Source organism: Osmia bicornis, chromosome 1, assembly GCF_907164935.1.
Source record: "Osmia bicornis bicornis chromosome 1, iOsmBic2.1, whole genome shotgun sequence".
Lineage (NCBI taxonomy): Eukaryota > Metazoa > Arthropoda > Insecta > Hymenoptera > Megachilidae > Osmia > Osmia bicornis.
The window spans coordinates 4,202,184-4,227,428 of NC_060216.1; the positions used below are offsets into that span (position 1 = coordinate 4,202,184).

A 25,245-nucleotide genomic window follows, 5' to 3' on the forward strand; every position below is an offset into this window, starting at 1 on the left:
TGACGCTTTTAAGTGTCCCGTTAGTAAAAATTTGTAATGTAAATCTAAAAGCATGGTCGAGGACGATTGTAACATTGGTAGTCGGGGACGGTTTTAACGTTTCCAGTGACCGGGAAGATAAAAAATATTATCTTTTTCTTTATATGAAATCCTATAACACGAGCAAACAAAATGAAAAATGGGTGCAATGTAGCGAATATAAAAACAGGGCACACGAAGCCAAAACGTTCCTTACATATTCTGTAATTGCGATACTGAACAGTTGACTACAAATTGTACCTTTTTTTCATTTATTACTATAATTTAAATCAATAAATATTTTAGTTTTGTAAAGATGGATTTATGTTAGTTACAATTTCATGCAGCGTTACAACCGTCCACTCGTCAGGGACGGTTGTAACACTTTACCCGGTCTTCATTTTTGATAAATAACTTGGATATTACTTGTTATAAAGCGAAACTGCTGTAACACAATAATGTTAAATAACCATGAAAGGTTTTGATTTCAACATTTTTGTTGTAAGTGAAATAGTTTTTGCATAATCGTAGTTCAAAGTCAAATTGTTACTTTTGTCCTCGCACTCCCCTACCTTTGAAGACCCCAGAACAAATTTAATCAGCAGTAGTAAATTTTACAAACTTAAATCAGAAAATCATTCATGAAAACAGTTTCGACAGTTATGAAGATTTGTCATGGCATATTGCAAGGACGTACAATCTGGAAATTGTTGACAGGACACCGATCTGACATTATTTTAGAGCCTTCAAAGAAAAGTGGAGAGGTGCTTACAGGATGGTCATTTCTGGTCATATCGGATGGTCAATCGCCATTTTCTTGAAAAGGTGCAAAAACGTGCACCCAATTTTTTCTGATTCTGATAGAGGAAGGTTTTCTCTTTCCTTTAGTAATAATTAAACCCGTTGCAAGTGGTTGCAACTTTTTAAAGTCCTACACAAAGTCAAGGTTTTAGTTAAATGTACTTCGTTTCAATCAGATCCTATTATTTAAAAAGTTGTTAACATTATAACTTATTTTATGCACTGAATAGAATCTATGCTAATCTGGTAAACTTTATAATTCATTTGAATTTTATCTTTCCGAGTAAAGTTCTTTAGAATCGTACATTGAAGTTACGGGTAATATTATCAGCGTTTTGTTCTGACGAGTTTCTACTGACTTTGAGTGCTGACCACAGCAAAACGTAATCAAATATAAAATAAAATAATTTTTAACAAAAAATACAACCGACTTCGAAATGCACTAAAAAGTATGAAATAATTTCTACTTCATTTATACAAATACCCAACAGCTATTAATAAAATCTATTTACTCGTTAAATAGTATACTAAATACATTTCAACCTTTTCGGAGGCGGCGCAAAATTAAAAACTTTTCTTCTACTAGGAAGATTCTAGTTCAGACGTCGGCAACCTATCAAATCATTATTGGCAGCATCGTATATTCGGGTATTTTTAATTTTGCGCCGCCTCCGAAAAGGTTGAAATGTATTTAATATACTATTTAACGAGTAAATAGGTTTTATTAATAGCTGTTGGGTATTTGTATAAATGAAGTAGAAATTATTTCATACTGTTTAGTGCATTTCGAAGTCGGTTGTATTTTTTGTTAAAAATTATTTTATTTCACACTTTTTAGTGGAACGAGCAGTATTTGTAGGATGCCGTAAGGTGGTTTACCGTTCTTATTGGTTAATTGCAATAACGATAGTTTTTAACGATAACAAGTTCTATACAAGTTATAACAATAGTTATTAACAATAACAAATTGCATAAATTTTTGCAAGTGAGATATCGCGGAAATATCTCCTATTAGATGTGAAAGGTTTCATCGCAATCGGTACATGCCTTATAGAGTACACATGTATATTAGAAACAGTAGAGAATCGGCGACTGCATGCCGACTCATACGCAGGTAGAGACACGTAGGCATACGTAGAATTCAATGTAGTAGTAACAATAGTTTTTCACGAATATCTCGGAAGCTAAAACTTTCCGTTAATTATGCATAATGAAAAAGTTGTTCATAATCATGTCCCCGGCAACATATTAAAAGGTCATTAAAATCGTCCAATCTTGGCATTAAAAACTTCCTGTATTTTGCAATAACAATTAACGGGACCAATCGGGAGACATACTCTACCAGATGCAAAAGGTTTCGTTCCGATTGGTACATCCATTTCGGCGAAATCGGTGAACATACATAAAAAAAAACATATGTAGATACTGATCGAATTGAGTAACCTCCTCCATTTCGAAGTTGGTTAAAAAACGGATTACACTACGTTAAACAACAGTTTGTTCTCTATCCATGTACGCAAATAGTTTTTCAATTTTTCAATTCACGAAAATCGACTTTTGGTCGCCGAAAGTCCCACTGTGCGTCGCCCGAAGGTTAATAAGAACATAAAAGATTAGTAACGAGTTACTTGTGTGTTAGAAAAAACAGTCGGTATCTAAATTAAATAATCCTTGAAGAAGATTATGGATATGATCTTTGTAGACTTTTTACCGTTATCTCATTATAAATTAAGATAGCGTTTGATTATGTATAATAGGCACAGTTTGTCGAAAAAATGTGGGTACAGACTTTTATGTGACAATATACATACTTATTTATGGCGGTATGTCATATTTATATCATCTTTGAATATATGTAAGTACCTACTTCCGTAACAGCTAAACAAAATATGAGTAATTGATTTGATAAATGATTCATAAAACCTTGTACAAGTTTTTATTATTTCTGAGATTAAAATATGAAATTTTAGAAGACTGAAGTTTGTTGTTCTTTCTAAAAGTATATGTATATTTTATTAGGATATGTAACATTGTCCGTAAGTACTTTGCAGTTCTTAATCTTAAGAAATATTTATTATTAATTTTCTAGTGAATGCTTGTGTCGGATATACAGTCATTTTAACGTATAACAATGTATAATAATTATAATAGTACTTATACAACATTGAAAATACATTTAATTATAACAAAATATATAAAGAATAGTCTCGGGTTTATGGTATGCGTTGTGGAAAATAATTTTTTCGATTATTTAAATTTTCCGTATGAAAATGGTTTTCACATATCAGCGTTTATTAACACACTCACAGTACTGAATTACGGACGTAGTACACAATTACAGTAAAGTGAAATCTGAAGTCTTACTTTACTTTATACTTTATACTTTAGAAGTCGGTGAACTTGTAGAAAAGATACTCCCCTTCCGGTTTCGATGATTTTTTAATATATTGTAAAATTCGACATTTAAGGCAACCTTTTCACTCTAATCTATATGTCGGACTTGATTAGTTTCGGAAATACAGTAAAACGTTTATAAGTCGTTACCCGGATAAGTCGTCACTCCGGATAAGTCGTCCTCCGGATAAGTCGTCATTTCTCAGTCCCTTGAATGACGACTTATCGAGGTTTTACTGTATTCACTAAAAGAAATCTTTACTACTACAGTGACTTCTGCCTCTACATATGCGGCTGTAACAGCGTATGGGACCGTCGCGTCGTTTGCTTACTGTTTATCTAAACACAGGCATTGGACCCGGCAAACTCCAATAATAAGTTCATGAATCCTTGAAAATTAAACTTAACTCATTTCGATAATTTTGAATTGCATGGCCGACGACCTGATAGCAGTAGGAATATTAATTTAACCTAACCTAACCTACTCTAGACGCATAAGAGGAGAAAGTTGATAAAAATAGGAATTTTTATAATACATTTAACCTAATCAGTGAATTAAGTTAGAGTGAACTTGTAAAAAAGCTACTCCCCCTCCGATTTCGATGATTTTCAAATATGTTATGGGGAAAACTTCCGAAAAGCCCCATCACCCCAGGACAACCAAACTTCGGATTTATAGTAATTGAGGGACGAGAAATCGAATGAAACCATTTTCAGAACTGGCAAATAAACCGTTCTCGAGATATACAGGGTATTCTAAAAGTGCGGAAACCCCCTATTATCTTGGTAAGAACGCATTTCCATACAAAATGACTAACCCTAACCCTAATCCTGAACCCTAACCCTAATCCCAACCCTAACCTAGGTTAGGTTAGTCATTTTCCTTGAAAATGCGTTCTCATCGAGGTAATAGGGGGTTTCTGCACTTTTAGAATACCCTGTATATCTCGAGAACGGTTTATTTGCCAGTTCTGAAAATGGTCTCATTGGATTTCTCGTCCCTCAATTACTGTAAATTCGAAGTTTGGTTGTCCTGGGGTGATGGGGCCTTTCGGAAGTATACCCGCGATTGCGCAGCCCCACTACCTCACAGTCTGATTTTCAGGCCGAATGTAAGTATATTTCATACAGAGTATTCGAAAAGTGTTGGACCTTCCTATTATCTCGAAAAGAACGCACTTTTGCGCAAAATGACTTACCTAACCCTAACCCTAACCCTAACCCTAAGAACGGTTTATTTGCCAGTTCTGAAAATGGTCTCATTCGATTTCTCGTCCCTCAATTATTATAAATCCGAAGTTTGGTTGTCCTGGGGTGATGGGGCCTTTCGGAAGTATACCCATGTTATGAAATTTGTTATTTTAAGTAACCTTTTTCCTGCAAGCTATATGTCGGATTCAATTAGTTTGCGAGATATTCGCAAAAAACTATGAGTACTACTGCATTGAATTTCGTATACATCTGCGGCTGTGTGCGTCGGCAAGCAACCCTCGCTTCTCTACTGTTTCTGTTAAAATGACCCAGTATTCGACATGCGAAAGTTAGAATTAAATTTATACTCTAAAACAAACATTAGATCAGATTTGGTTAATTAATTATGAAACTGAAAAATTGGAGTTATTAGAATTTAAGATTACGAAATTTAAATTTCGAAATTTTTAAAATTTGAGTTTTAATTTGAAATCTAAATTTTGTAACTTTGGAAATGTAATATTTAAATTTTAGAATTCTAAAATTTAAGTTTTAAAATTTTTAATTGTGAATTTTGAATATTTGAAATTCAAACTTTAAAATTTATCAATGTGAACTTCGAAGTTTTGATTTCGAAAATTAAAAATCTTGCATTTTTTAATTTTGAAATTGAAGTTCTTTAAATTCGAGATTTAAATTTTGAAATTAAAAAGTATGAATTTTGAAACCTTAACTTTTATATGTCGAGTGGCGGGTCACTTTGATTCAGTGTGTTTTGCATACGACGTTAAAATGACGCTGAACATGAAAATTGAAATTATTTATGAAAGCAAGATGTTACGATATGGCCTTTCTTAATCTTGTGTGAGAATGTAAAATTCATGCAGGACATTTAAAAGTGCTTTCTATAAAACAAAATATATGAATATTTTTTAAGAAAGGTATAAAAAGTGAATGTATATATAAAACTGCAGTATTAGAAGTTACGTATACATTAACTATCACATTTATGTTCTTAGGATATTGAGTTATAAGGATTTTCAATCCGAATTTATTTTACACAAAGCACTTTAAGTGTTAAAGTGTAATTTTATTGTAAGCAAAATATTATTAAGTGGGTTAACATTGATTTGATATTGCTAGTACTTAATAGAATTGCAACTTGGAATTCTACGTTTCCATTTTTATTAACAGAAAATTGTTTTAAATATTATTTAGAGTATCAAATGCTACAAAACTCAAATAAAATAATACTTCGATAATATTAGAAATTGAGTTGCAATGTATTATTGCTACCCAATTCCGCAGTTCAAGTATATAAATGTCAAGATTTAAAAATTTCAAATTTTCAAACCTCAAATTTTAATATTTTGTAGTTTAACAATACCAGAATTCAAGTTTCAGTATTTCAACATTTCAAAATTCTCTACCCTTGTAAATGCTTGGGTATCCATGTAGGTACCTAGTTATAAAAATTACAGCAATTAAAATACAGAAACGTTAAGTATAGTGCAGGTGGATTCCCATCCACAAAAAATTGCATTTAACTGAAACAAGGATATATTTAATACACTGGTACACGTGTACTTCTTACTTTTAAAAAAGATTGATGAAACGAAAAAAAAAAACTGTTGAACTCTTTTTCTTTTACGAATGTAAAGATTAAATTACCTCACAGGGTACATTAATTCCAACCAATTTTGATTGCCGTTCTTATTTCGTTCTACCACATTTTTCCTTTTTCATGGTGTTGAAATAATCATCGACCTGTTATTGCTCGGAGGCAAACGACTTTTCTGCTTTCTTTATTGTTACTGGCAGTTACCACAGTGCCTCGTCATAACACATAATAAACTTGGGCGCAAGCAGAAAACTACTTAAATTCAAGTGTAAATTAAAATTGTAATATTATTCTGGTATATTATGCCCACCTTCTCTGTAGATCTCCAGCCTACCGGCATTTGCATATGGACGTTTACGTGGGAAAATTTGAATTAATATTTGCTTTATTATTCGTACTTTTTAGTTATATTACATAATAAATTTCATAGTACCTCGTAATTAAAAATTATACTTCTTTTTCTACATTACTTTTAATATTAATATCATCAAAATAAAAATCCTGAGAGTTCCTGCTAAGCCTACATTGCCATTTTTCCGATGGGAGCTTGATTTGATAGTCAATGTATGTATGTACATACATATAATCACATTATTACATCAATACATAAATTAAATTTTAAGGTTTCAAAATTTGAAAATTCAAATACCAATATTTCAAAACCTAAATTTGAAAATTCAAATACCAATATTTCAAAACCTAAATTTGAAAATTCAAATACCAATATTTCAAAACCTAAATTTGAAAATATCAAATTTTCAACATTTAACTTAAAAATTTCGGAACATAAATATAAAAATTTGAAAATTTCAGTCTTCCAACATTTCAAAATTCCCGTTTTAAAATCTCAGAGAAATGAATTTGAAACTTCCAGAATTCAAATTTGAAAATCTCATCTTTTAAGATTCACATGTTAAGTTTTTAAGTTCTAAAATTTTAATTTTTAAGTTACAGAATACGAGATTTCCAAACATATTAATATGAATACAAATATTGAATGAAGTATTCTCTAAAGGACGTTTTTGTTCGTATAATGAGACCGTTTTTTTCCCTACAGAAGCTTCCTTGTATTGTTCGCTATTGTACACATTTAGCCATCTTTTCACAAACTTGTCGCCTGCCAATTTTAATTCTTATATCGAAACAGTTTTAATCATATAATTATAATCTACTATATGTTATTTTTTATAATACAACTATGAAATCACTTATGTAAAAAATAATTTTTAGTTCATTTGCCACACATTAATGTAATTAGTCGATATTCATATTATATTTTTTCTAATTTTATAGTAATAATAGCTATAATAGTAAAAGTGTATTTAACTTTCCAACAGAATGTATTGATATCTAGTATATTTATTTTCACTCAAAAGTTCGATAACAGAAGTTTGATAGATTTAATTAGAAGTCTGATTTTTAAAACAAAATCTTAATATTTTCAATCTACAAATTTGTTTATATTCAGTCGACTACTCTTTGACCCCTTTTTGAAATACAAATATGTTCATAAAATAATTCTAACAACTTTATTTCGATAAAAATGTAATTTATATTCCCACTTATATCATCTTACATATGTAGAATTATTAATTAGCTGTATCTGACTTATTTATTCATTGGCGTAACTAGGATTTTCTTTAAAGTGGATTAAGTCCTCTAGAAATTTTAGACTTCTGCACTTTTAGACTTTTGAAATTTTATAAACTTCTGAATATATTTGGAATACATTTTGGAAATCTGAAGTATTCGAATTTTTGAATTTTTAATTTTGATATACTGGAATTTTGAAAATCTGAAGTTTTAGAGATTTAGAATTTTAGAAGTGCCAAATTTTGCAATTCGAGAGTTTTAGAATTTTGGAATATTGGTACGCTAGAATTCCGAAATTTTTGAATTTTATAGTTTTATATTTCGAACATATACAATTTTTGAAATCTGAAATCGTGAAATTTTGATGATCTGGAATTTTAGAGATGTTTGGAATTCTGAAATTCCATATTTGGAGGAGGTCAGACCCGTTCTGGTCCCTCCCTAATTACGCCAATGTATTTTTCGTGTAATAAAATTTGCTTAACTTCCATATTATTTCCTGTAAATAACTTTTAAATGTGTCCGCGATGTCAGCCTATGAGTAGCAAGCGATTTACTTATGTACCAAATAAAAGTATGGTTATTCAACATTCGTGATATCTGATTTATTGAAATATCCAAAGCATTTTAGATACGGGTTTTATAGCTCGGTAATTAATTTATCAATATGTCGATTCACGTGCACTGTAGTTAAATTACCGTTGGATTCAATTAACAGAAGATCAGGTTAATGTCAACTATAATGTATGGTAATTTTATTCGATGTTTCGGCTTAACCTTCGTCAAACACATTATGTCGAGCATGGTTCTTGCATTAGAAATAAGATATTGTGACATATGAGAAAAAAGTAGTAAAGACAAGTTCGATGTTCCTTTCTTTTTTTTTTAATACTGTTTTATGCTTCAATAAAAATTACTGTTGATCATAATTAAAAGAGGATTATTAAAAATTTGAAATGAGTTTAATCCTTCGTTACGTGGTTTTCTTTTAATTTTTAAAATTATCCTCTTTCCATTTTAATTTTGAAAATAAATATTATATTACATAATAAAAATATTTTTTGGTTTTAAAGTATAATTTATAATATTGAAAATTGTTAACATTATATGAAACGAGTTTATAATTTTCTAAGAAGTCTTTGTAGTCGTTTACTTAATTTATTTATGTAATTTACTTATTATAAGAATGGCTAATGTATTAGGATGAAACTTCAATGTTATTGAGTGTAAATCAAATTAGAAGTTGAGAATTTTCAGTACATTACAAAATTTAGATTAAATATAACTTAGGATCTTGAAAAATTGCTTATAAACATTTATTGAATGATCTTGAGAATTTGTTTAACAAGTTAACATTAAATGTTAAATAATAAACTTTAGCCTACGTTTTATATCAGTTTTATATCTCAAACTCAAATTTAAAAATCCAGATTTCAAAATTATAAAATTCAAGTTTCAAAGTTCTAAAATTCACAATTTTTTAGTTTCCAGAATACAAATCTTCAAAAAACATTAAATAAATTTTTCCCACATAGGCGATTACATCTAAGTTAAGTAGTAAAGTTTATACATTTATTCAGACTGCTATTTATTGATTCAGTAATTTCATTATTTAATGGTAAGTATTAAATGGTCAGTATTTATAAAAAAATATCACTACGTAATATAACTATGTTGGTATTACACCAATCTGTCCAAAATGGTTGGTATTATAGATAAAATAGTCTTTTCTGCAATTTCTGAAAATACTCAATTCGGCACACAAGATTGGTGGTATAAAATAGCCGCAAGAAGATATAACTTAATCAACCTGATCCATTTTTCTAAATACACATTTGAAAAATAAACATAGATGATGCAATTTTATTGTTTATTTATATATCGATATACAGATATTTATATATCGATCCAAACATTCGTGTATACTAATCATTTAATATTTACTATTAACTTTTCAATGACGGACCATGGAGAGAGCTGAAATTTTAATGTAATGGTGTATTTTATATTATTTTTATTTTATAAATTTTACACTGTTCCTTTAAAAGTTATTCTTCCAATACCAATAAGGTATAATTAATACACTGTTTAAGTGTATGTCCTGTAAGTTTGGGTCTCGATTGACCCAGGATCTGGTATTCAAAAGCTAATTAATGAAAATAGCGATCGAATAAATTTCCTCTAAACATTTATTGGATTACCTTAAAAATGTTTTAATAAAATAACATTGAATTTTATAATAATAAATTTTAGTTTATATTTCATTCTTATTAAAAATTATAATACAATAATTTGCACTTATCGTTAGGAAACTTTTTAAGCTGTTTCGGAAAAAAGTGAATAATGCTTACGGCAATAGGTGCTGGTAACAAATGATATATGATACATATGTATAATGAACAGCTCCAGAACCTCATCGATTGTCGTAATTCGACCCGATTGGCACCATACACGTACCGTCCACTTTCTTACGCAAGATTTTATTGCTACTAACTGACTCAAGGCCGGCTGTCTACAATTTATTCATGAAGTTCTCTAATCCATTTGGTCCTTTAATATACATAGGAAAGAAGCTTCACTCATGATTGATTTTTTTCATCTTGAATTTCAGAACAAGTTTTTCCAACGGTTTGATAGATATACTTAATGTTTTATGAATATCATTACACATTCCAACATTTATTACCAAAGCGGAATCTGCTTATTATGATCACTTTGGAACTTACAATTTTTTATAACAATAACCAGTTGATAGCATTGAACATTATTAATTTCAATTTATTCCAAATAATTATGACAACATTCCCCATTCATTGTATCAATATGTTTTGAAAAGACAAAGAGTACGTGTTAGGAAAAGATATATTTATGTATTTTCTACTCGTGTAAAAGGCAAAAAGTATACTTCGATTAAAAGTAAGTTTCGTAAAAAACGTCCGTTTACAGGAGATTCTCAGACAGAACGCAGACAGAATTGTAGAAGTAAACAAATTTTTCAAACTTCCAAACTTCTCATTTAGAAGGAAGGGGAAAAGAGACAGAAGTGTATTCTCATGGTCTATGATGATGGAAGAGCGCTATTAGGATGCTTGAAAATCTGTGTAAAGGTCAAATCGCTTACGTGGCAATATAACGAGAGTTTACTGTAGTACTTTACAAGGAATTCTTATCGTTTGTACCTAAATATAACTGTCATAACTGTTAACAATGGCCGAAGTTTGATTATAATAGACGGATTATTTTTAGCTAATTGTATATAGAGCGGCGGTTCTCAATCTTTTCATAAATGTGAAGAGGCGAGGCTACGAATATAGGATATTCATTTTATTTTTGAACGTAGAGAGTCTCAGAATAGTCATAAATAGAAAAATCAAACATGTAAAGGTTTTATTTTTCAAAGAAGATTTTATTTTAGGTTTCGCACAAAAAATATATCGTCACGGCGCGGAGTCGGAGTTTTTCACGCGTAGAGTAGGAATCGGCTAGGGAGGAAGTTCGTGGATAGAAGGATTTCTTTGGTAATGGTTAACAGAAAGGTGCCGTATGCACGTCTTCCTCTCAAGGTTAGGATTAAGGCGCTGAGGTACCGGTCGTCGGGTGATTCTCGGTTGCCACAAGCCCTTCGGTATCACGGGGTAAGGTTGACTGCATTTTGCTGAGTGCCGAACGAAAGTGGTCTTCTCAGAAAGTTCCAGTGTGCTTATTCTCCGTAGACTGACTTTTCCTTGGAAAAACGGCTCTGTTTTATACTAAAAGGTGAACCTAGGCCCGCCCAATCAGCGACGACCTAGTCCTGAGCGCGAAGAGTTTTATGGTATGACCTGCCGGGGTGGCTCGGTGCGTCGGAGTCATACATTTAGTCTAGCATACTATATGTTTTTCTTACACTACTATGTACATTTATCTTATTTCCTATCTTAAGCGCTACAAACATAGTAATTTGAGGAATTCCATGAAGAATATGCTGTATAAGTATAAATATTATAGATTTTACAAAACTTTTATTTCTTTTTCCTTTTTTAAATGATGGAAAATTCGGGCTAATAGAAATTCAGATAGTGATATGAAACAATGTTACTTTTGGGAAGAACAAATAAAAGAACTACGATTAAACGAAGTGTTCATTTTATTTCGCCCATAACTGTCATGATCGGTATTCAATCCACAATTCACCTTTACAATTTTCAGAACAGTATACAAAATATGTACATTTTATATGTTCATATGTTCATTTTATTATTTAATAATAAATGTAAAAATGTAACATAGTAATATGAGACTGTCTCACATTGGTATCAATCAAGTACCTCATATTTCTATCAATTTGTCATTTCAAATATTCTTTGATATATCTACTAACACCATGATTATTGTAATATAACTAACCCGGTTTGCTTTTTTAAAATTCACAAAAACAAACCAAAGTAAATCAAGATGTACGCGTAGAAACTTTCTGTTACGGCCAAAACCTAAAACGTGTGTTAAACGAAACAATTATACCTATCAAGAATAGTTGTTATGGGAGAGTATTTTTATCCGACTTCGAAAAGGGAGGATGTTACTCAATTCGATCAGTATATTTTTTTTTTATGTACGTTCACCGATTACTCCAAGATGGATGGACCAATCGAAACGAAACCTTTTGCCTCTTGTAGAGTATATCTCCCAATTGGTCCCGTAAAAAAATATTTTGCATTTTTTCATTCCTAATAACTTTTATTGCAAAAAATGTAATGCTTCATTTATATTCTTCAGCATTTACTCTGCAAGGAATGTACCAATCGCGTTGAAGCTTTCACATCTAATAAGGAATATTTCCGCGATGATCCCACTTGCAAAAATTTGTGGAATTTGTTATCGTTAATAACTATTGTTATAGCAAGAAAACTACATATTCCTTGGTGTTACTGTGCAAGGAATGTAACGATCGCGATGAAACTTTTCACATCTAATAGGAGATATTTCTGCGATGATCCCACATGCAAAAATTTATGGAATTTGTTATTGTTAATAACTATTGTTATAGCCAAAAGCATATTCTATAGTGTTATTTCGCAAGGAATGTACCAATCGCGATGAAAATTTTCACATCTAATAGGAGATGTTTCCGCGATGAACCCACTTGCAAAAATTTGTGGAATTTGTTATTGTTAATAACTATTGTTATACAAAAAAAATCTGTTCCTTGGTGTTACTCTGCAAGGAATGTACCGATCGCGATGAAACCTTTTACATTTAGTAGAAGATATATCCGCGATGATCCCACTTGTAAAAATACATGGAACTTGTTATCGTTAATAACTATCGTTATTGGAATTAACCAATAAGAACGGTAAACCACCTTACGGCATCCTACAAATAATGCTCGTTCCACTAAAAAGTGTGAAATAAAGTAATTTTTAACAAAAAATACAACCGAATTCAAAATGCGCTAAAGAGTATGAAATAATTTCTATTTGATTTATACCAATATTCCACAGCTATTAATAAAATCTATTATATTTAATCGTTAAATAGTATACTAAATACATTTCAACCTTTTCGAAGGCGATGCAAAATTAAAAATACCCGAGTTAATGATGCAGCCAATTCAAATCCAGTCAAATCAAACGATTTGATTGCGGTATGGCGAACTTGGTAATTAATAAGTCGTAAGGAAAAATTCGGAACGTTATACAGTTATATGTAGATGATGCGGAAAACATTTGTAATTGTAATGATTCTATTAGAAGTTGGCAGCACTTTTGATGTACACTCAGTCCCATCGAAGTTGTCGCAGTGAAGTTGGCTACACATTCACCGACACGGCGTGAATGGGTTAGTGCGCCAACTTCACTGCGACAAGTTCATTGCAACTCATTGCAAATTTCACACTTTTTAATGGAACGAGCAGTATTTGAAGGATCCCATAAGGTGGTTTACCGTTCTTATTGGATAATTACAATAACAAGTTCCATACATTTTTGCAAGTGGGATCATCGCGGAAATATCTCCTGTTAGATGTGAAAGCTTTCATTGTGATCGGTACATTCCTTGCAGGCTAAACGCCGAAAGATATAAATGAACTATTACGTTTTTTGCGATAAAAGTCGTTAGGAATGAAAAAATGCAACATATTTTTTTTACGGGACCAATCGAGAAATATATTCTACAAGATGCAAAAAGCTTCGTTCCGATTGGTCCATCCGTCTCGGAGTAATCGGTGAACAGACATAAAAAAAAAAAAAAATTTTTAAAAATGCTGATCGAATTGAGAACCTCTTCCATTTTCGAAGTCTGTTAATTTCAATTTCAAGGTTTCAAAATTTCGGAATTAGGTTTTAAACCTTAATAAAAATGGAAAAATTCCAATTTCAAATGCCAAAACTTCAGAATTGAAGGGTTTAGAATCAATATTTCAAAACTTTATAATTCAGATTTAATAATATTCAAGTGTTCAAATTTCAATTTAAAAACTGAAATTGTAAAGCTTGTATTTTAAAATTGCGAAATTTAGATTTTAAAATTCCAATTTTAAAGTTTCAAAATTTCAAAATTTAGATTTAAAAACTAGGATCAACATTTTTTAAATGAAGGTATTAAACTTTTACATTTCATATTTCGAGACTGCAAATCTTTTAAGTTTTAAAATTTAAAACCCAGACTTTTATGTTTCAGGATGTAGCGATTTAAGATTTCGTAATTTAAAAATCTCGAAATACAAACTTTAAACTTTCAGGGTTAATTAACGTTTACTGACCTAACGTATAATTTAGAATTTTTAATGTTAACCTTCGTACACCAAATGCAGGATGTACATTTGGACTCACAATCATTATATGTATATTTCTGTGTACTTCTTTTGGTGAACATGTATACTTTGTTATACGTAAATGTGTTTTCAATTTTATACGCAAACATAATGCTCCTCCTGTTATGAGTGAAGGTGACACTGTATTTGACTACCGTTTCAGTTATATGTAGAAGATCCATCTTATATTGATAAAGATGTGGTCAAGTGTAGTTAACCATGAAATGGTTATAACAATCGAATCATACTTTTTATATCAGTTTTGCATCAAATTACATTAGCACATTGTATTTAGTAAAATTTCCAAAAGTTCAGTAATGTTTAATTTTTTAGGTGAATATGATAACCAGGTACCGGTGTAGCAGTATCTTTTTCGTGCTGACTTATTTCCTTTTTCAGGTAAGTGAAACCAAGTTGAAAATGTTAAAACAGACAAGAAAAAATAGAAATTTTATTTGTTGTAAAGTTAAACCTTACAAAAGTAACGAAATAATTCCAAAAGTTCTGTAAACAAATAAAGAAAAGAAACTTTCATTTAGAAATTTTTGTATTTTTTCATAATATTTATTTTATTAGATCTCTATCAATAGATTATAGTATATTATGATCACATTCCCCATAATTAACAAGTATAATCAATTAATACATGTGAACTATTTTGATAAACAGAAACAAAGTGTCGTACTTTAATCTTGCATTGTTAAAGAAATATTTATTCACACATATTGAACCTGTTCCAATTGATACGAGTTTCAAGAAAAATGATCACTGATGACGTAACTTGCCATTGGCGAAGAAAGTTTACCATAGTAACACGTTGTGAAGAAGAGAACCCCTCATTAAAGAAGACTTTCAGTTGAAGAATATACATATGTTTACGTCTACGTGTCTCATAATACTCTCGTTAAAACGTTTTGTTGCTTTATGAATAATCTTACAGGTGTCGATAGGCTTGTTATTATACAATCAATGAGTATAGGGTAAAGGCACATAATATGGAGCACCACAAGATCCTGATAAATATCTATTGGCGTAACTACATGTAATTGTAAGTAGAGAGGCCAAGGTAGTCCCCCCCCTCCCCCCCCCCAAATCTGGACTGATCCCACCCCAAAGATGTGGACCTCCACCATTGTAAGATTTTAAGATTCCAAAATTTCAGATTTTCAACATTTCAGAATTACATAACATGAAAATTCTACAATTTCGAAATATTCGAATTTCCAATACTCAGATTTCCTACTATTAGAGGCACTATTTTACATTTCAAGATTCAACAATTTTACAATTCTGCAATTAAAAAATTTCTAAGGGATCAGTCCCACCCCAAAAAAAGGTCCAAGTTACGCCAATGGTAGTATAAAAATTAAAAGATTCAAATTATAAGATTTGCTCTTCATTGCAATTAAAGCTATTTTATGTTTTTATTTTATTATTTGCAAATGAATATAATACTATTTATATTATAACAAGTGTTGTAACATATTGATTTTATGTTTCATATTATGTGGTTCACATTTTATATAGTAAAATTTATTTAATTATTAGTTGCAAATATTTATGATAATACCAGAATAATGATTATTAAGGTTCTTAATTACGTTTACGTAAATGGTCATGGACGTTTAATGGATCCACCAGCAAGGAACAGTATGTGGCGCTTTGGGTATCCAAATCCTGTAAATTACAATGACAATGAGCTGTTTTGCGGTGGATATGCAGGTTTGTTGGATATAATAATGATTCTAATATAGTTTACTAAAAAAATAACTTATAATTCAGTTATCTAAATTTTATGTGCGACACGTAATATATGATATAAATCTTATATAGGTTATTTAAACATAACATAAAATTATAACAATACAGAATGTGTTGTAATAGGTAATATCAGTGCCGGATTAAGATTGCTAAAGCCCCTAAGTATTAAAAAGATGTCTAAGCCCCCTTATACAGGGTGTCCCATTTTAATCAATAAATGCGATTATCTCGAGAACTATTTGTTATTTGAAAAAATGTTTCATAAGAAACTTATTTTATTTTGAGGGGGGCGTAATCCAGCGCCTCTATTTTGTTTGTAAGTGTACGCATGAAGGTCATATTTATTTTTTGTATAGGAATTATATAATTTTTTATGCACTATTCTATATATCCCTGTAGTTTGAATAAAAATGTATTGACTTATTTATGTCGAAAAACTATTGTTTTTAGAATGTAAAGGATAATGATAGAATTGCAACACCTTATATCTTACAACATTTTATTTTTAAAAAACTGAAAACAGTCGAGCAGCAAACATTGAATACATGTCTACAAATGCTCGAATACGTTACCGTACACATCAATACATTTTTGAATGCGTCACTTAATATCAGCTTGAACATTCATGAATATTTCCAGAGTGACACCTTTGAATGCATTAGATATTCTCTCTTCCATATCTTCAATACTTGTCGGCTGACTGTCACATTTTCCAAGCACCATAATCGTGTCAACAATTTCAATAGGCAGATAATCACACATTTTGCATGCTGTCCCTAACGATACTGGTACGATAATGAGGGACCTACGTTTGGGACATCGATATATTTGTTTATGTTTTGATGACCACCACGCGGAACCGCATGTACCTACTTTTCAAAGAATACTAGGCGAATGTACACTTGCATACTTAATAATTCGCAATATTAAAATTTAAATATCTCCCAAAGTAATAGTTTTTCGACATAAATAGGTCAGTACATTTTTATTTAATATAGTGAGATGCATCGAATAGTGCATAAAAAATTATATAATCTCATTTAAAACAATAAATATGACCTTCATGTGTCCTTTATGCGTACATTTACAAACAAAATAGCGGCGCTGGATTACGTCCCCCTCGAAACAGAACAAGTTTCTCATGAAACATTTCTTCAAATAACGAATAGTTCTCGAGATAATCGCATTTATTGATTAAAATGGGACACCCTGTATAGGGCGTTTATTTTGATGCAAGGCATTTTTTCTCAGATACTTCTGATAATTTTCGTTAAACAAAGCGTTTTTTACAATCATTAGTCAGTTTTCAATTAATTACAAATTGCAACACTAAAACCTGCCAAGAAATGTTTTTGTTTTGTTTTTGATAAAAAATCATGTTGGTTTCGGACCCATTTCAATGTGTGCTCAATTCCTTCTCACACGCATATAAATACCTACCTATTATTAGTAATGTTATTGCTATGTAAAAGATTTTAAATTCAGAAGATTTTTTGATGCCCCTTTTTCCTAAAATTCGAAGCCAGGCATGGATAAAGTCCTCTTCGCCAGCAGCTCATCGGTCCCCACTATTCAGGGGGTAGACGCGGGTAATGCAGCGAGGTGACATTACCGGCAAAAACGGGTTTACGGGAATACACTTTTCAGCTTTATGTGACAAGATTTTGAGCTGGGAGTCGGTTCATTGGAAAACGGATTGTTCAGTGTAGTGTGCTCTGGTCGCGCTGCTGCCTTCTCTTTCTCTTCCTTTCGATGCACGGTTGATGGAAACAATGTGATTGATAAATGAAACTATGATTAAATGTTTTTATACTAATAGTTCTATTTTTAAATGAAATCAAACTTGAGTCTTTATTTAAAGAGGAAAACTGAGTCTTTTCGCGTGACACTGTTATTCACGAAACTCTGCTCGAAGTATTTCGAAATACTTGACGTTCCTCGGACGAAGACCGCGCACCTCGCGACTGTATGGCCGACTGTGTTCGCTATTGCACGGGATCGATTTTTTATGGCTGAAAATGTTGATTTTGCATGAGTTGAGAAAAAGTTCACTGGCATATTGATCCATTGAAATGTTGGTTCGTTAACACATTTTCGGCGCAGCGTTTCGAAAAGAAGGAAGAATTTGTTGACGCTGGTAACTTTAAAGAGGTTAGTCAGTGAACTGATTTCACGGTTACTAACCCGTTTGTAACTTTAAAACTGAAGATAATATCGTTTTTTGTCGGGACGCAACAGTATACATTTACTGACTCGTCTCGTTGGACGAACTATAGTTAAAGTCTAGGAAGGGTTTAGTACACGTCAGTACGGTTTGCTTACGGAAAATCTCTGTAAAGAGGAAACTCTGCAAGATCGGGTATTCAAGTCACCTTCAAGCTACACTTAACCATAGAGTACGTTGTCTGCAGTTAGGCATTATTTAACCGTTGTAGTCCGTTTCTTGTTGGTTCGCGTTCGTTAAAACCGAGAAAGATTAGATTCTTGCTTCGCAGAATCGAAACTCAACGCTGTTAACTCAATTCATTTTTCCTTTGATAAGGTTGTAAATCTAGAATCATTCTTCAATACCACGACAATTGTAAAGTCCCGGTACAAGAGAATACTTCTAGATGTTTTGTAATTTATATATTGTTGTTCAGTTGTAATAACCCGTCCAGAGAATCCACTAAAGTGTACCTTTACCACTCGAGGTGCACTGATATTTCAAGTTACGGCTCTCTACGTTAGCCATACGTAGGTTCGTCCTCGCGTCTTGACCTTTCCTTGAATTCACTATGATCGTCTATTTCCTTAGGCTCCCAATGGTACCTAACAACACTGGTCAAGCCGACTAACAAACTCCATAATCTAAAGAAAGCCCCAGCTACGCAGCCGCCCCCTCCGGCTCGTAACATAGGTACAGTGCAGTACTTTGCGAAGTGAGCGACATCGCCTCCCTTGTATGCGCTGAAGTGATTCGTGGGGAGCCTCAGGTGCAATTGATGGGAGTAAAGTCATTGCATCTCTGTTTATTCATTTAAAGAAAGTAGATTTTCAAGAAGGCTCCGAGTAATTTTTTTTATCTGAAAAAGGGGCTGTAAGCTAAACAAGTTTGGGAATCTCTTGTATAGTGCGGATAGAGAAAAATAGCTCGTGAGTTATGGTTTGGCCATGCCTGCCCTCAGTCAGAGATGTTCAAGTCGTGGCTCACGAGTCACTTCTCCTAAGTACGTTTTTGCCTTTATCATTCTACCAAACTACAGAGGAATGACCCTCCACCAGCTTACCACTTTCCTCTGCTGTCTTTCTTTCGACATTAAACGCAGCTTTGAGTTATTGAGCGATACACGTTAGTAGGAGTATGGGCTAGCTTATAATAAGAACACAGAATATCTGATGATGGAGACCGACCAGCAGCTAGCGCAGATGTACTTAATTATATTTCCCTTCAGTACATGTTTATTTTGCTTATAGGTTAATCCTGCACTGGGTGATATATAATGGAAAGATGATAATTATATTATGTTGTAACGCATAAAATTTAACATACAGATTTTGTTGTATTAATTTTCTAAACCTTGTTCTCGCTCAATAAATATTTTTCTCTTTGTACGTACGGATGATACTGTTTTAAGAACTTAACCTTGTGAAGCAAAAATGCCGGTCATTTGAGTGATACTCTTTTACACATAATTAAAACAAATCTCCATGGATCATACTCCATCATTTTAAACAACGAGGTATTTATTAAAGTTTAAAAAATAAAGAAGTTAGGACTATTTTAAATCTCTCCATGATTTTTTGCGCTTAACGCGTAACTATTGCTAAAAAAATGTTGAATTAAGTTTTCACATAATTTAAGATTTGTATTGTATTTGAATTTTCCATTTGTTTTTGCGAGGAGAATTGGCGATTTTTGGGACACCCTGTATAACTCGGTTTTAGAAATTTTAATTATAAGAAAAATCGTAAATTAAATATTACATTCGTATAATATAAGAAGATATTATAAAAGCATTGTTGTTTAGTTCAATGGGTGCAGAATAATGGTGAATGTGGAGTTTGCGGTGATGCTTATCATTTAAACACCCCAAGACCACACGAAGCAGGAGGTGAATACGCTAAAGGAACTATTGTTAGACATTACACCGTTGGACAGGTAATTGACTTTTCTTTTTCTATAGTATTACACACACACACACACACATATACATAATATTACACATGGTATATTTAATAAATTTGACAAAATAACATTTAAAGAACATAAAATTCTATCACATTATATTTATGTATTCGGTTTCATTGGTATAATTAGGCCAGGGTGAGTCTGATTATCTCAGTAATGTAAATTGGCCCTTTTGCTATGCTAAAATATTAGGATTTTAAAACTTTAAAGTTCGAACATTAAAAAATTTCAAAATTCTACAATTCTCAAATTCTAAGATTTTGAAATTTAAAAATTAAAAAATTTCAGAGGCTTTAGAATTCCAGAACTCCGAAATTCTAAGATTTTGAAATTCCGATATTATAAAATTCTGATTTAGTTGAAATTTAAAAAATGGCTTACTTACAAATAAAAAAAATATCTGCGAGAAGGTGATTCGAATGTTAGTACCCAAAATTTGATACATTTTATTACGGTAATGTCACTCTCTGTGCTACGGTTGAAATGTATTTAGTATCCTATTTAACGATTAAGTAGATGTTATTAATAGCTATGGAATATTGGTATAAATGAAATAGAAATTATTTTACACTTTTTAGTGCACTTCGAAGTCGGATTTTTTTTGTCAAAAATTATTTTATTTCACACTTTTTATTGGAACGAGCAGTATTTATAGGATGCCGTAAGGTGGTTTACCGTGCTTATTGGATAATTACAATAACAATAGTTATTAACAATAATGAATTCCATAAATTTTTGCAAGTGGGATCATCGCAGAAATATCTCCTATTAGATATGAAAGGTGTTATGGGGAATGTATTTAACGTGGGCATTTTGTAAAATGATCGCCCATCGTGTAGATTGCCCATTTTTGGGGGCAATGTATATAACGGGCAGGTATTTCACAAATGTCCCGGACATTTTATATAATACCCACGGTTCGTTGGCATTAAACTTATTATTATTATTATTATTAAAACCATACCTAGATGTGATAGGTTAGGATAGGCCACACACTTAAATTCGGCCGCAGTTAGGCGGCTGGCATCGCTTTCGTTATTACTTAAATAACACTATTGTTTCAGGAAAGCGCCTTACTGCGACCGGATTTAAGCATGTAGCCTATTTTTGTCGTGGGGGAAATCTTCCAAAGACGCCCTCAGCTACCCTGGGGAGGGGCTGGGGGAGTGTCGGATTTTTACCGGCTAAAACCCCCACGGTGATCTGCACAGGGCTATGGTGAGGGCCCCTTGGCGCATAGCGCCCCATCTCGGGGGAGGATTTAACCTTTGACCCTCCCCCTAAGTGCCATCTCCGCGCACGCCGGGGGTCACACCCGACGCTGGCTATTCCTCGGGCCGCGTGCAATGACGACCGGGGCTCCAGCCCCGGCCACCTGCGGCCCAGCGACTCCACTGGGAGCCGCCGATCTGCGATGGGGGAGAGGGGCAAGCCTCTCCCCCCGTTCTATCACCCTGGGGGAGGCAGAAGCCTCCCCCCACTACATCTACCTCATCCTGTTGGGGGCGGTGGGCAGAATTATCAAGGCCCACCGCCCCGTCCTCCTCAGCTAACTGAGCCGTCGGGGGGCCTCCCCCGACGGCGTCGTCTCCTGCGAGCAGGGTCGACTCTCTCCCGAATCCGCTCCGCCTCCTCCTTGAAGGCGATGACCTCTTCGCAGAAGGAGGTCATCGCCCTCCACTGACCCTCGCCGGCGAGCATGCTTCCCACAATACCCGCCGGCGAGAGGTCCACTCCCACTTCGCACTGCAGGGCGTGACGGGCCCGCGCAAACACTGGACAGTGTTCCACTGTGTGTTGCGCGGAGTCTCGCCCCGCCCCGCAGTGGTGGCATATAGCCGTCGACTCTCTACGAATCCGGCACAGGAAGTCACCGGAGCAACCATGCCCGGTGAGCACCTGTGTGGTCCTGTAGGTGATCCGACCAAAGCGCCAGAAAATCGTGGCGCAGGCCTTCGCCTCGTACTTGAAAGGTACGGGACCCGCCAGAGTCATCGCCACCGCGTGGGAGGCCGTGCGGTATCCCCTCACGACCCTGATGGCCATCCTTCTCTCCACTCGTCGCAGCACAACTTGGCTGCGGCGAGACGCCATCAGGGCCTCGGCCCATATGGGCGCCCCATAAAGGGCCACGCTCCGCACGATTCCCGTATAAAGGCGGCGAACATTTATCGGGGCGCTCGGCCCCTTGATATTGGACAGCAGCCGCCTAAGGGCGTTTGGGGGGCAAGATGGTCGAAATGCCTTTCGAAGTGCCAGTGGCTGTCTAGGTGAAGGTCAAGATACTTGAACCCTTCGCCCACCTGGACCCTGATGTCACCTACCCGGATTCAAGACTGGGGCGGCGGTGCAACCCCACGCCGAGGCGAGTAAAACCACATCGTCTCGGTCTTGTGGGGCGCTATCTGCAGCCCCAGTCTCCGGAACGCAGCTGCGACGGCAGCCATACCAATCTCCACAAGACGACTGGTCCTGCTCCAGTCCCGGTCGGTGGCAAACACGTACGTATCGTCCGCAAAGCACGTGATGCTAACACCGTCCGGGACCATGACCCGCAAAACTGGGTTGTATCCCAGGTTCCACAATGGCGGCCGCAAACGAGACCCCTGGGGTACACCCTCATCGACGTCCCTCCGATAGATTCGTCCGTCCCGGCCCACATACATGATGGACCTATCCCGTAGGTAAGCTCCGATCATCCGTCTCAGTACTGGGCGCACTTCGTGATCTTCCGGTGCCCCCAGTATTGTCCCGTGGGGCAGGGTATTAAAGGCGTTCACTATGTCTAGCGAAACGCCGATCGCCACCCCGCCCCGGGACGTGACCGAGTCGCTTTGAGAGCGCAGCGAATCGATCGCATCAATGGTGCTGCGCCCCCGTCTAAAGCCGTACTGTGACTCGGCCAGATCAGGGCCTACCCGGGATAGGTGTTCGGCGAGGCGGTCAGAAATCACGCTTTCTTAAAGCTTCCCGACCTCGTCGAGCAAAACTATAAGCCGGTACGCGGAGGGACTCTTCGCGGGCCGTCCTTCCTTTCTAAGCAGGACCAGTCGTACAATCTTCCACCCGTCGGGGAATACCCCTTCCTTGAGACAGGCGCTAAAGAGGCGCCTCAGTTGCGGTCTAAGGACGCGCAGGGCCAATACCCAGGCTCGGCCGGGGACGCCGACGGGACTCGGAGCGGTGTTCCGAACCCCCATGCGCCTAACGGCCTCGGCCAGCTGCCCCTCCGTGACCTCTATGTCGTCGGTCCATTCGACTTGGACGGGCGGGGGCCAGGGGTGGCTACCGTCGTCACGAGGGAACAACGTGTCCACCATCTGACCCAAGAACTGGGGGTCGAGGCTCTCCGTCACGAAGGGCGCCCAGGACCTTAGTTTGCCCATCGCCCACATAAAAGGGCGCCCCCACGGATCGTCGTCGAGAGAGCCGAGGAGCTCTTGCCACGCCCGGGATTTGGCCTTTCTGATGGCCAGCTGCAGGGCTACCGCTAACACTCTGTAGCACCCGAACAGCTCATCCTCTCCCGCTGGTTCCTTCTCCGTGGCCTAACCTAACCTATCACATCTATGTAATATGTAATTCTACACAATGCCCGGTCATTTTACAAAATGCCCTTGTTAAACACATTGCCCGTTACAAAAGGTTTCATCGCGATTGGTTCGTTGCTTACAGAGTAACACCAAGAAATGAGTTGTTTGCTATAACAATAGTTATTGACAATAACAAATTTCACAAATTTTTGCAATTGGGATCATCGCGAAAATATCTCCGATTAGATGTGAAAAGTGAGTCTGCTTCGAGCCGTCGTCACGATAAGACGTGTTTATCAACACGGGAGCTCGAGTATTACTTTGCGTAGTTTTCGAAACGTACAGAGTTATATAGATATCGTGTGTGAATAAGTGGAGTCTGAAAAAAGAGATACAGTGTACTGTATCTCATAAGTGATAATTGCGTTTTCCAAACATGAATGTTTCTGGTATCAGGAACATTCAGTCTCAAAGTATTCCAGTAATATCTCGACCAACGGCAAGTAACCACAGAGCTTTGTACGCCAAAGTTGCTCAGCAATCAGTTTGCCCAAAAAAGGAACAAGCTATCGTCACTGATTCGGTAGAAGGTGTCACTGTTAAAGAATATGCAGTCGCTATTGTTCAACTAATTGGACCACAAAATATACTGTACATATCGAGAATATCCCATGGCAGAGTATGTTTATATCTAAGTTCCCAAGAAATAGCCGATAACCTTGTGGAATCACAGAAATACGTCATTATAAACACTCACAGACTAGAATTACGGCCGCTAATTTCTAAAGCGAAACGGATTATACTTTCTAATGTACACCCTGTTATTCCAAATAATGTAATTGAAAATAAATTAGCCGAATATAACGTCTCTCCTAAATCTCAAATCTCTTACATCAGAGCAGGATGGTTACTTCACACACATCCTCAGTTTTAGAAGACAGTTATATGTGGAGCAAGACGATGGTTGTAAACTACCTAACTCAATACAAATTGAGCATGAAAAAACCGTTTACTGGATCTACATTTCCGCTAAGAAGCTTACCTGCTTTCTATGCAAAGAGGAGGGTCACTTAGCCAAACATTGCAAAAATGTGAAAGTTAATAACCAACCGACAGTGATCAACAACACACACGCAATCCAGTGACAATCTCTCAACAAAAGACAGGGATCAATTAATTATCGGGGATAGTTAACCTTCCCAAGTAACGACAGAAGAGAACAGTTTCGTAATTCCGAAAACTTGCTATGCGAAACGTCCTTTATCCAGCTCAACTGTTTCGGACGACATTACCGACACAGCAGGCAGTTCATTCATGAATGAAAGGAAAGGTGATAAAATTATGTCAGCCACAACTAATAAAGTAGGAAACA

General features: G+C 35.0%; 1 protein-coding gene across 1 annotated transcript in view; it reads left to right on the forward strand.

The window, feature by feature from the left end:
- LOC114880008 overlaps positions 1–25,245 on the forward strand; it is a 54,418-nt gene that overhangs the window by 11,310 nt on the left and 17,863 nt on the right. The window contains exons 2-4 of the mRNA XM_029195535.2: positions 14,742–14,807; positions 15,998–16,130; positions 20,180–20,310. Of these exons, the coding sequence (XP_029051368.1) occupies positions 14,748–14,807; positions 15,998–16,130; positions 20,180–20,310 (324 nt within the window). The 5' untranslated portion in view covers positions 14,742–14,747. The remainder of the gene's footprint in view (positions 1–14,741; positions 14,808–15,997; positions 16,131–20,179; positions 20,311–25,245) is intronic.